Raw genomic sequence first — 13500 nt, forward strand, 5'->3', positions numbered from 1 at the left:
GCGGACTTCAAATGAGATTCGTGCGCCAATCGCTATTTAACTTGTACGCTCGCGCAAATGGTATCCTAAGATGGCCGCCAGATTCAGAATTTCTCAGTTCCGTGATTACTGACACAATTTTGTAATCATTCAAGCAACACATTTAGTAGAACCCGCTGTGAGAGTAAAATGAATTGGATACTGTCTCATTCTACTGGATCTGCAAAAAGAAAAATTAGGGAAACATCTGAAGTGGAGAAAAGAAGATTCATTTCGGTAATCTTGTTTGTGCCTAAACTAACGTTACCTTTTTTTGTTTATGTGGTAAACAACGTTACATGCAGTTTGCGCAGTAAAAATACCATGACAAGGTCAACTCGCCCAAAATTGGTTGCAAATAAAATCGGTCATTTAGTCATTACAATAATATTTAATAAGACCATGGGATAAACAATGGTTTTTTTTTAATTTTTTTTTTAAAAATCAAACCATTACACGTAAACTGGGCGTAAACTTTTTTTTTTTCTTTTTTTTTTTTTTTTTGGGGGGGGGGGGGGGGGTCAGGTGTTTCCATAATATTCATGGTTATATTATACACATATTGACTGGCATTGAGGTAACTAGTGTACGTCTATTTCCCCGAGGGACTTTGAGTGACCAGAAGAGGGACCTATTTCCCAGGGCCAAAGGCCGAGAGAATTATAGGCCCCTCTTCTGGTCATTTACAAGTTACAGGCCCAAGGGGGAATAGACGTACACTAGTTACCAAATTATGCCAGTCAATGTATGTTTTATAACGCAGCTCGGTCTTAAATGTCAAATAAGAACAAAAATCTGAAAAAGAAAGGAAGTTTTGTAGTTAAAGTTCACGGTTCAAGTCAAGAGAGGTAACCGGACACTATTTTCAAAGACTAGTAGTGCCCGCTCGGGTACTAGTTCCTGCTAAACACGTGCGCGCGATCACTAGACTATATTAGCCAATCCCACGCGACCGTGTTTCAGCCAACCAGAACACAGAACAGGCAAGCGGTGTTTTAAAGGAACACGTTGCCTTGGATCGGTCAAGTTGGTCTTTGAAAAGCGTCTGTAACCGTTTGTTATAAAATGCATATGGTTAGAAAGATGTTGTAAAGGTAGAATACAATGATCCACACAAATTTGCCTCGAAATTGCGTGGTTTTCTTTTTACTTTGCGAACTAACACGGTCGGCCATTTATGGGAGTCAAAAACTTGACTCCCATAAATGGCCGACTCGACCGATCCAAGGCAACGTGTTCCTTTAATCACTGATCATTGATTGTTATAAAAAGGGTAGTAATAACTGAATATTTATATTTTAATTAAAACCGGATTGAAAAATGATGATATATTCCTGATATTAATTTATATTTACTTTCAGATGGCCTCTAACTCTAAATATAATATTTTACAAACATTTTATTTTTGTGCTCACTCAACGTTGGAAATGTCATACATTTATTCAATGTTGCAAAAATCACAGTAATTCAAAATGAATATTATAAATACAAAGTGCTATATGATGATAGTATATTGGGGAGCCCAATTCTTCTTACACTCTGGCCCATCAATACGCAACGAACTCCCCCAAATTTTCTGACACTACTTATTCTAGTTGTGAACGTAACCCTCTTGCTGACGGGAGGAGTGTTATGTCATCGCAACTATACTTATTCCAGCTTCAAAAACCCATTTTAAAAACTGTTTTGTGCTAAAAAATAAAAACCTTAATTAATAGGCCTATTCTTAAATTCTCGATGTGAGTTTAACATCGTTATTGCAGTACCCGCTGCCAATAGGATTTGAACTGCCTCTAGCTACCAGGCAATCCCAAAAGTCGAGTTGGTAAGACACTGCTCTAGAATTGCAAGGGTAGTGGGTTCGAATCCCACCTGAGTAACATGCCTGTGATATTTTTCACAGGACTCGTATCGGGAAAGTACTGAGTATACAGTGCTAACACACATCGGTGTATGGGTAAAAAAACAAAAAAAAACTAAATTAATAGGCCCCTAATCATAAAAGTTAATTATGATTGAACCTTTATTTCAACATATAAGTTTGTGATTTACTGAATTGCTTATATTGAACAATTGATGTGTGAACTCACTGCCTCAAATCAAAGGGGTGTGTGAATGGAGCAACAATGAATTCAGTTTGGTTTGTGAACACTATAAAACTCAATTGTTTCATAGGCCATGATTGACCCCATATTGAACATTTTCTTCAAAATGATGTATTTTGTTTGTTAAATATGTTACTATTCAATTACAGTTTTTATGATAATTGTATTACCCATATTGTATGATCTTTCCATTTTTTTCGAATATAAGAACATTTTATGTAATCATTGAACTCACAGATTTAAAAGAAGCATTTCCCCCTTGTTTCCTCTATTACTATTACTACAACCAAAATGACACTTTGAACAGACTGTCTGTTTTTTCCAAAAAGGTATTTCATGATTGTGATGAGGACAAAAAAGGATATCTGAGCAGACAAGATCTCAAGGTTGCCATGGTAATACTATTTGGGTACAAACCCTCAAAGGTAAATATGAGTATTTAAAGTCACTGGTGGTACATTGCTGTTTGTGATGTTCATACTTTCAAATGTCCCAAACTCAGGGAGCACTTAGATTCAACTGCAGAGTTGTCAGTATTGTCATGTAGTGAGTTGTATTGTGACATCACACTTTGCTTTGCTATTAAGATTGATTCTCAGTAAATACCACAGAGCTATACGCCTCTCTTAATATTCATGCATGACGTCATAATTCTTACCCAAAATGAGGCTATAGGCGCACGCCCGCCACCACTTGCAGTGGCTGCGCCTATAGCCTCGTTTTGGGTTAGCGTTGTGACGTAACTCATGCTTAAATATTAAGAGAGGCGTATACATTGACTAGAGCGCTAACTTGCTCTGCGTTTAGAAGCATCCCTGGGCGCAGGCATGTTTGGTGTGATGCCTGACTACGGAATGATTTTAATTTTAGGAGAACACACATGGCTGAAAAAAAGTTGCATTCGGCGTGTGAGCTTAAGTACGCTATCCAACTTCATAGTGCTTCTAAAATGTTAATGCTACTAAAAAATAAGGCCTCCCATAAGAAATCAAATATGTTTTTGCATATACGCACATTCTGTTGTATAATAGTAAGTGTTACAACAACTTGGTATGGTTACCAGTAGAGCAACCTCATTCCCAGGGGTGATCGATCTCACCGCGCTATTTTTTCCCAGCATGCCTTGCTCAATCATAACCCTGGAATTGCCAATTTAAATTTGGCTAGCACAATTAAATTAGCCATAAATGAGCATACATATTCATTATTGAATGTTTTCTACGCGCACGCATGTCTTTCGTCTTGAAGAATGTTTTTGTTTAAAAAAAACGTGTTGTCATAAAAAAACGCGGGCGTTATCAACATACAAATATCTTGCACGCACGTGACATCTAATGCATAACCAATTTTCTGAGCCAATCAGCGTTGTTTCGCAGTACATCCTTCCCAGTGGTTAGTGACGAGGGGTACTGATATCGCGCTGCCCATGGTAGCGAGGCTGTCGATAGACAGCTTTATGAAATTGGGCCCAGATTAATTTAGGTAAGCATGTGCGAATTTTACAGCAAGAAATTTAGGTGCCAGCATTTCATAATATGCCAGGAAATGACGTCCTGACTAAAGAAACAATGACGCACATGACACTCATAGATTGTACGCAAATCAGATTGTACATTCACATTTGCTGTAAATTTGGTTCGATGACGCATAGAAAAGAACAAACACACTATCATGCAAATAGCAGTGCACTTGCCGTACAAAATTTCAAGCTTTTGTTTTGGTTTGTACATAAACATGGATGCGCCCACACGGCATCAAAACCTTAGTCCGTTTTTAACGGGTAGTTAGCGCTCTAGTCAATATATATACATGTAGCTCTATGGTTAAGACTGAATCTTAGCTCGTTGTGAAATCAGCCCCAATAGAACAATACATTAAACCGATTTGTAGCCATTAAACCCTGATGTTTTGTGTAACACATGCCAAAGACCTAATAGACAATGAGACTAATGTTCAGGAAAATGGACTAGTTCTCTTTTTCTCTTAGAAGGTGCTACTTTTATGTGAACTATTGTTTGTGGAGGGGGATTTTATGTTAGCTCATTACAATGAATAGCAGTCATCATGTTTGGTTTGTGATGTTGTTGTTTTCAGTATGAGGTTGACCAGATGATGAGTGGTTCTACGAGCAGTGAAGGTAAATAGATAATTAAAATTAATGGATTATGTAAATTGATAGAATAGCATTTTACACTGCCCTCTTTAGTTTGAAGCTATCCATTAAAGCGTTTGAATTTGAGTCATTAGACTTGTATTCAGAAACCTGCAGCACTTACCAAGATGAAAAGCCTAAAATTTAAAAACAAAATGTTTTCAACTGTGGGCATATACGTATAGCAATCAAACCAAAGCTGTCAAAATTAAATGCGTTTCATAGGCATAGTGATTGAAGCGTATCACAGTACAACCTGAGTCATTGTAGATGGTGAGTCAAGTCCAACCTATGACAAATTGTACTTGGGCAGAAATAGGCACCAACAAGTCTAAGTCTAAGTGTGGTTCTTTAACCCTTTAGAGACCATAGTGGCCGGATATGGCTTGTACCAAAATGGCTGCAAGATCTGACCTACTCCAAGTAATGACCTGAAATTACGCTCTCCAATGTATTTTTCAGAAAATTTTACAATAAAAATATGGAAAAAACCCAACAGCGATAAGACCATAATAGAAAGGTTTGCGGTTACACCATGTAATTATATTCTCTGAATGAGTTGGGGTGGTTCTTAAAATGAGACCATTTCTGGGCATATGGTGATAAGTTTGCAGAAAGGAATGATCACTATGTGGTTAAAGCGGCCAAATTGAACTTGACTATCAGACTTGAGTTCCAACTGTAGAGACAGAGTGTGGATTCTAATTCTGGTCATGAAACCACTAGGGTAATGGAAATGTTGATTTGGATGATTAGGAATCTGTACCGAAGGGGTTTAGATGGTTTCAGGAATGCTTGACAACTAATTAATAGGGCTAGAGTGCTTTGAATGGGTTTAAACACACATAATAATACTATAACACACAGACAAGTAACAAACTCAGTGGAACAAAGTAAAACTCTGATGAAATGAAGTTGTTTGATTAAAGTTGATATGTTTTATAAACTCAACAGGTGTGATGCAAGATCATTTTATGTCTACAATGGAATCCAAGATGGCTGCTCAGGACCTAGATGAGGAGATAAGGCAGACCTTCATGACCTTTGACACACATTGTAAGTCTTACGCCTTTTTGGGATTAAGTAGCTTTCAGCTAAGGCTATTGAAGCAGCTTACATGCACAGAAAATATCTTGTATGATGGGTTACCAGGCAAAACAAACTTTGATGTACATTGCTCATGACTCGTATCATGTTTTAAAATTACTGCATGCTTACTACCAACCAAATTATTTTAAAGGCAGTGGACACTATTGGTAATTACTCAATATAATTATTAGCATAAAACCTTACTTGGTAATGAGTAATAGTAAAAAAAACATTGTGAGAAACAGCTCCCTCTGAAGTAGTGTAGTTTTTGAGAAAGAAGTAATTTTCCACGAATTTGATTTTGAGACCTCAGATTTAGAACTTGAGGTCTCGAAATCAAGCATCTGAAAGCACATAACTTTGTGAGCCAAGGGTGTTTTTTCTTTCATTATTATCTCGCAACTTCAACGACCGATTGAGCTCAAATTTGCACAGGTTTGTTATTTGATGCATATGTTGAGATACACGAACTGTGAAGGCTAGTCTTTGACAATTACCAATAGTGTCCAGTGTCTTCAGGCAATATTTTTCTGCTTAACGGCCTGTCCATTCTGAAATTAGCCATTTTGCTAGTTACATTTGGAGTAACTAAACCTGGAGAAATAATTTCATTTGTAATACTGTTGCGGCAATGGAACCCTGACTTTAAAAAGGAGTCAACTTTGGATTTGATGTTGTATTGTTAGAAAATATTAGGTAATCACTGTGATTTGCAGAAACTCGGCCGTAAGCCTTGACCGATAACCTGCCTTGGTACATGTATGTTGGAATCTCAGAATGCTCAGATGAGACCACTTACATGTACCATTGAGCCAAACACAATGATAACAAGTGGTGGCAGCCTGTTCATTATTGAATGCTACATTTTTACAACAAGACAAAGGTCTGGAATTGGGATTACACAATAACCACCAGAAAAGGGATACTACCGGGCATTATTGCCAGTACCTTCTCTCCCTTTTTGTACAGGTGAGATGAAGTGTAGCGCAGTATGAAGTGTAGCACCTATTGCCTATGCATGCTTCACAAACAATTTGGCAGATATACATGTCAGTTATGAAGTTGTTAGGGTTGACACTGTAGATTTACCACTACCAACTCCATAACATGGTTTAGGGTTAAGTAAGGGTTTGTGTTGATAGTGTTGAGGTACATTTGTTGTACCACTACTAACCCAAACCCTTAGTTTGCCTCTGGCTCAATGCAGGGGGTGTTACTTATATGGGTCTGAGAGATAATTGATTTGAGACTTACTTTTTGACAGAAACAGACACACCTGCAGCTAATCTTATTTGTATTCATTTTCACACAGGTCGAGGTTTCATCACTCTAGAGGATCTATACAAAGCATTCAATGAGGTGGCCCCTCATACCCCTAGACACCGGATTGATTCTCTGTACAGGTAATAATTACAGTAATACAGGCTTCTTATATAGCACATATCCATCACTCAGTGACGCTCAAGGCATTTGTGACCCACTCTGTCGTAATGAGGAATATCGAGTAAATTTTATTTTTGCGTTTATCATCCTAATCCAAACAAGCAAATCTTAACATTTTAAATGAAATAAAAATCAAGATCATACGACCTTCCTGTCTGAAATAATGTCGAATTTTCGACGACCTTGACGCTTAATTTTACGACCCGTTTTGGAAAACATAAATGCCAGAATTATTAGTGTAAAAGAACGAGACAGCTCACACACTCATTAAAATAATATTTGTTTACGAAATAAAAAAACTGATGTTTAACCCCGGCGTAGTCGGACCAACAGTCATGACAGTAGGACCAAAATGTACAAACAACCCAATGATAAGTTTAGTTATAATGTGTAGACAATTTCAACAATGAATTTGACAGTTTTTATCTGAAATATTAGAGCAATTTGCGTTGCTATTTCCAACTTGAAATGGGAGTTCGTTCTGTCATGGCAGGGTGCAATGCATCACGTATTCCCCGGGGCTATACAGTTACATCACCCTCGTCGCGTCCGGCCGTACATTGACTCTGCTTCAAGACCAGGGAACAGATTTCATTCGCAATTTTTCTGTGCATGTTTCTCATGATTTTAGTGATACTTCTCACCCAACACCAAGTTTAACTGAAACATTGTTCCTTTAGCATTCAGAATTATTTGGGTTTGGAGTAATTCAACCTTGAAAAAACCTGAAATATTGATGGAAATCAGAGACTGTATTGTTAAACTTCGATAAACATTCCACTGGATAAAACATGGCGGAGTGGTAACGATCGTTATAGCTTGGCTCTCTACGCGTGCCGTGTAAAACCTGTATGTATGTATGCTTGGGGCTCCCGTATGGTGGTGCGCGCATAGTGGAACCAAGCTAGCTATGACATCACGTAGCAACAGCACTGGGTCGGGTAGCGGCCTCGCTGCATAGATAAATAGACGCCTCGCTCGGTATGTACATGTAGGTAAGCCATACTAATCTAGCGACGCGAATTTTTATGAATGAAATAGGTCAGGTGACGAAAACGGGTTTCCTTGAACCCCTGTAACAAGCAATGCAGTCGCCTTACGTGTTGACGTAATGTATATTTAGATAGATGAGGTCACTCGCTTAAAAAAAGTATCTCTTGGTGGCGCTTTTGCGATGTGCTTTGGGCAGCTTTTTGTGAGTTTATTTCCAAACATTTTTTGATAATTAAGACAAAAACATGGCTCAGAAATCGTCTGTTTTTGCATCTTTATTAATCATTTGACGAAAAGGTAAGACCTACTCGATATTCCTGATTACCACAGAGCGGGTCACAATTTAACATACAGTATTTTCCTGCAATGTGTGTGGTACTACGTTTAAATTATGATACTTACTCCTTTTACATAGCACCATGTACTGGTTTACAAGGTGCTGTGGAGCAATATGCAGCCAATCAAGCAAGGAACACCGGGGCGAACCCCTTCTCTTTCAGATAAGTGCACTGGGTTTTTTTACGCGCGATGCACAACCCACAAACCCTGTCATCGATCAAACTCTTAATCAGCTCAAATCAGTTCCTGATTTTGATTGAGTCTGATGGACTCCCTCTTACTGTGTGGGGCTAAGTCAGAGTTGTAGTTGAGTAAATCAATCCCCTTTGATTGAGCCCAAGTCTGAGTCTCAAATCACGTGGGTCGAGTTTGCTTCGGCTAAAGCTACGGCTAGATCGCACGTGTCTGCCTATTCTTCAAGACGCCCTGATCTAGCCGTAGCTCTATCCAAAGTTGCTGTTTTGGACACAGCCTAAGTCTTGAATCTTGTGATGCAAGTCTCATCAGTCTCCAAACATTCTTAGCTAGAGTGAGTTACAAATTATAGAACGGGAACAATCGAGTAAAGTCTATATTTCAGTTTGTATCCTCATGTATTGAGTGTAGTTCCCCGGCTGCCAGAAAGGCCAAATGAATAACTGTTACGTTGCTCAACTCAGGGTGTACAAAACCCATGGCAACTCCAGGAACAATTGTTGCATACTGTGACGGGGTCCATGGCGTTTTGTACCTAGGGTGCCATTGTCACCCGAGGGTGTACAAAACCCAAGGACCCCGAATCACAGTGTTCAACAATTGTTTTTTTATACCTTGGTCACCTTATTATTCCTCTTCTCGAGGTTCTGTTGTCATCTTCAAACATTATTTACGACGAGTATGCATAGTTTAATAAGCAGACGAACAGTTGTTCGTCTGCTTACCAGGGTAAGTATTTTAAAGTTGATACATGTACAGTTGGAGACTGTCAGCCAGTGAAGATCGTGAAGAATGGGAGTGACTCTGTCATATTTCTTGGCCTGGAAGATCAGTTTAGCTGCACGATTTTGGAGCCGTTGAAGGCGTTGACAGTCAACAGATGATATTCCATAGAGAAGAGAGTTAGCATAATCGAGACGAGACGTTACAATGGCTCTAACAGCAGCATGGCATGTAGGCTTATCAATGTACATTCTTATCCGAGAAAGGTTGCGTAGACTGAAATTAACGGATCGGCAAATAGAAGTGACTTGGTCGGACATCCGCATGGCCTGGTCAAACTCCACTCCAAGATTTCTGATCTTCGTGGAAGGCTGGATGATTTCGGAGTCTACTTGGAGGGAAACATCAGATAGCGAACTGAGACATCTACTGTTGGCACAGACAAAGAAATCAGTTTTGGAATCGTTGAGTTGAAGCATGTTGCTTAACATCCATTGTTTTATGTCCATTATACATTCCGCCAATGTGGAAAGAGCTTGATTGATTTCACCAGGGTTGTTGGGATTAAATTGAATGTACAGCTGGGTATCGTCAGCATAGAAGTGATAGCGAATGTGCTCAAACCGTTCAATAATGGTGGCCAGGGGATAAGTAAATAGGGAAAACAGCTGAGGCCCTACCACAGAACCTTGTGGTAAACCAAACTCCAATACCTGGGGGTCAGATAGCTCACTAGCAACCTTAACTCTATTAGTGCGACCAACAAGGTATGAATGAAACCACCATCAAACTTCACAAGGTATAACAATACTGATTGACATTTTGCAGAGAGCCTTAAATGCAGTTGATGAATGTAGTTGACATTGGATTCAATTGCAGGTTCATGTGAACACCTTTTAGGTGATTAAAAAGCTGAACCCATTGTGTCTTTGGCTAAAAAACCCTCATGCATCCTCCAAAATACTCCAATGTATGGTAACTCATCTCAACACCTATATGGCCTAATGATATAAACATTTGCTGTTTGGCTTGGCCCTATAGTACCATATCCTACAAAGTCTCAGACAACTTCCTGAATAGGATATTGGAGGATTTGGGATCACTGTGGTTTTAAGCATGCGTCATAGAGAGAACTTCACTAAGGGAACTTCAATGTGTGGTGAAGAGGTTTTCAACTAGTGGTTTAATCCCAACAAGGCCTGGTTCTTGATAATTTTACCGAGACAAAGTCGAGGTAAGTTATCAAGAACCAGGCCTCGGCGGGTTTAAACCACTAGTTGAAAACCGATTCAACACACTTTGATTCTCATTCATAAATACCTTTTCGGTTAAAAAACATCGACACTTTTTGGTCAAAAAGTAAAAAATGCAAAAACTATAATTTTTCAATGATTTCTTTCAACACAACACCCCTCCAGCTATGAAATGGTAAGGCCCGTCAAGGCCCTCGGGTAAACAACTCCTTAAAAGGTAATGCTGTGCGCGTCGTATGTATCCCGTGATGTGGCACAACTGTCTCAGCCGTTGCTCTCGACCAATAGGAATGAAAAAACTGTCTTATAAGCACAGGTGCAAACTCGCGTGTCACGCCCATGTTTCAACACTTTTTACTGGTCATAACCAAAGGTTTTTTTTACTGGTCATAAACACACCCACGTGACCACTCTCCACCAATAGGAATAGCGAAACTGTCTGAGGTATTTATGAATATTTGATAAGGGGGTCCATTAAATATACAAGAGGTCATTTGGATTCCTTATAGACCTATAGAGCTATGATTTTATCATTCACTGCTGCACCAGGCATGCCGGTGTATTGAAATGCAATGTTTGTTCAGCCAGTTGGGTGTCTGGGTGTCTTCAGGACACCCAGTATTGATTTTGGACAACATGGCATGCTTAATATGTTATTACATATTGTTGTGCTGATAATGAACAATTGGACACTCGATAATAAAACCTATGACACAGATTTGATGTCATGCAAATGTGTGTACTCATGGCTTGATCTAATAGTTTGCCAATATTGGTCTGAAGATGTGAACGATGTTCTTGGGTTGATTGGCTGCATATTGCTCCACAGCACCTTGTAAACCATTACATGGTGCTTTTTAAAAGAAAAAGGTCTCATACTTCAAAAACATTGCTCCACGTAGCAGGAAAATACTGACTGTTGGAGTGCCATGAGCCTCACTGAGTGACGGATTTGTGCGCTATCATCAGAAGCAAGTATTGTTATCAATAAAAGCATAGTGTCAAATAAAAACAAGACTTAATATTTATGCACGAGTACATGTATGTCACAATTCTCACCTAAAACGAGGCCATAGGCGCAGCCACTGCAAGTGGTGGCGGACGTGCGCCTATGGCCTCATTTTGGGTAAGAATTATGACATCATGCATGAATATTAAGAGAGTATGCATGATGATGCAGTGATCCAGCCAAAGCCAGCCATGGCTGTAGCAGGTTATGGGACGGGCCTTTGCTTGTTCTCTTTTCAAGGCTGTGAAGTTGTCACACAGAAGTGGTGGCCATTTTGAAAGTCACAATGTATGTTATTTCCTGTTTGTCCACAGAATTATATACTTCATAATATTTCTTTTGAATATTTTCATCCAAACATGCTAAAATGTGCTATTGTGTGAGTTTAAAAATGGCATCCAACAACCACACGCAAACCGCTATCCAGTCAGTCTGATAGAAATCAGTGATTCAATCCAATGATAGCATAAAGACAGGAAGTTAACTCTGTGTGTCTGCTGCCACCTAGTGTCATAAAGGCTCCATTCACCTAGACTGGGTCCCTGTCTTTATCCGCAAGGATAAAGACAGGTCCCCGCTGTCAGATCCAGTGATTCCATTGGATACAGTCATCGTTTGATAAACGTGCAGTGACATAGATGCCCAAATAGTCACTGCTGTCACGTCCGCAATAGAAGTTGACAGCGTATCTCTATGTGAAATGACCGAGGTCAGAGGTCAAACTACACGCCGGTTTTGCAATTTTTTGAGGCCGGTCTCTGGCGTTATTCTCAAGCCTCGAAGTGTGACGTCAGATGTTCAGGCTACTCTTTACCTTCCCTATAAAAGGAACACGTTGCCTTGGATCGGACGAGTTGGTCAAAACAAAAGCGTTTGTAACCGTTTTTTATAAAATGCATATGGTTGGAAAGATGTTTTAAAAGTAGAATACAATGATCCACACAAGTTTGCCTCGAAATTGCGTGGTTTTCCTTCTACTGTGCGAACTAACATGGTCGGCCATTTATGGGAGTCAAAATTTTGACCCCCATAAATGGCCGACGTGTTAGTCGACGAGGTAAAAGGAAAACCATGCAATTTCGAGGCATGTTTGTGTGGATCATTGTATTCTACTTTTACAACATCTTTCTACCCATATGCATTTTATAAAAAACGGTTACAAACGCTTTTCAAAGACCAACTCGACCGATCCAAGGCAACGTGTTCCTTTAAATGTTCCAACACAGTAAGCTTGCTTTGTATTATCAAAATGTTTTTTTTAATGAATTTAATCCCTGGAAACCTGCATTGAAATGTGGAGACTTTTGAATCTGACAAGTTAACAACAACATGCCTTTTAATATTAACTTTAAAACCACCCACTCTTCCCACCCTCTCTTTTTTCATTTTATTTTCTCTCTTTGTACTGGAACAGAAAAACAATTTTAATTTTATTTTGTCAATTTGTTTTGTTTTCAGGGAGATAGATAGGGATGGAGATGGGCGTGTCAGTTATAGAGATTTTGAATTCATGATGAAGTTCAGGCTGGCAGATGGATTTTGAGCAGCTCAACAAGGACAGGGATAGGTATGTCACATACAGAGACTTCAAATTATGTCTGCTGCTGTTTTTATGGCTGTAATCGGATAGGTTTTGACAATCAAAATAAGCAATGGTGATTTGGAGTTCTTCAAACACTATTTTCTTGACAGAGACAGTTTGTCAGGCTTTATGTGTTGGTAGAAACCTTAAAATCAGCCAGCTTCTACATGTAGATGGAAACTACTGGGTTTATTTTAGTCGGTAATTTGTCAGCCATTCTGCCATTAACTGTAATATTTTAAATGAGGCAAGAGAAAGGCATCTGAGCATCTCATCAAGGATGAATGATGAAGACCTTAGAAGACCTACCATAAGACCTGCATGTATAAAGTTCTCCCCAAGGAAGCTTTTTCATGTATCCAGGGATAAGATTCTTCGGCCTTTTGGTGGAATTCTTTCTTTGAAAAAGCGTTTTTTAAGATCGCCCAGAAAGCCAAGTTTGCGATAAAAAGGCAACTTTATTTCCAACTTCACTTCTTACATGTCATACAAAACATTTTTCTTCAGTGTCCTAAACAGAAACATGAAAAGCTGGCGTACTCAGTTCCAAATATAATCAGTTATCATTACATACCTTTTCATTCTTTCGCAAGAGTTTT

The 13500-nt window shown here is 39.1% G+C and overlaps 1 protein-coding gene across 2 annotated transcripts in view; it reads left to right on the plus strand.

The window, feature by feature from the left end:
• The first annotated feature begins 71 nt into the window (after positions 1-71).
• The window catches only part of LOC139944858 (EF-hand calcium-binding domain-containing protein 11-like), a 35413-nt gene continuing 21984 nt past the window's right edge, over positions 72-13500 (plus strand). For both annotated transcript variants that reach the window (XR_011787030.1, XM_071942000.1), the window contains exons 1-6: positions 72-255; positions 2453-2548; positions 4218-4260; positions 5230-5331; positions 6677-6767; positions 12778-12886. Coding sequence is in view for 1 of the 2 variants with exons in the window: in XM_071942000.1 (XP_071798101.1) it covers positions 169-255; positions 2453-2548; positions 4218-4260; positions 5230-5331; positions 6677-6767; positions 12778-12862 (504 nt within the window). In the remaining variant the exon portion in view is untranslated. The remainder of the gene's footprint in view (positions 256-2452; positions 2549-4217; positions 4261-5229; positions 5332-6676; positions 6768-12777; positions 12887-13500) is intronic.

Source organism: Asterias amurensis, chromosome 1 (genome assembly GCF_032118995.1).
Source record: "Asterias amurensis chromosome 1, ASM3211899v1".
NCBI classification, from domain to species: Eukaryota; Metazoa; Echinodermata; class Asteroidea; order Forcipulatida; family Asteriidae; genus Asterias; species Asterias amurensis.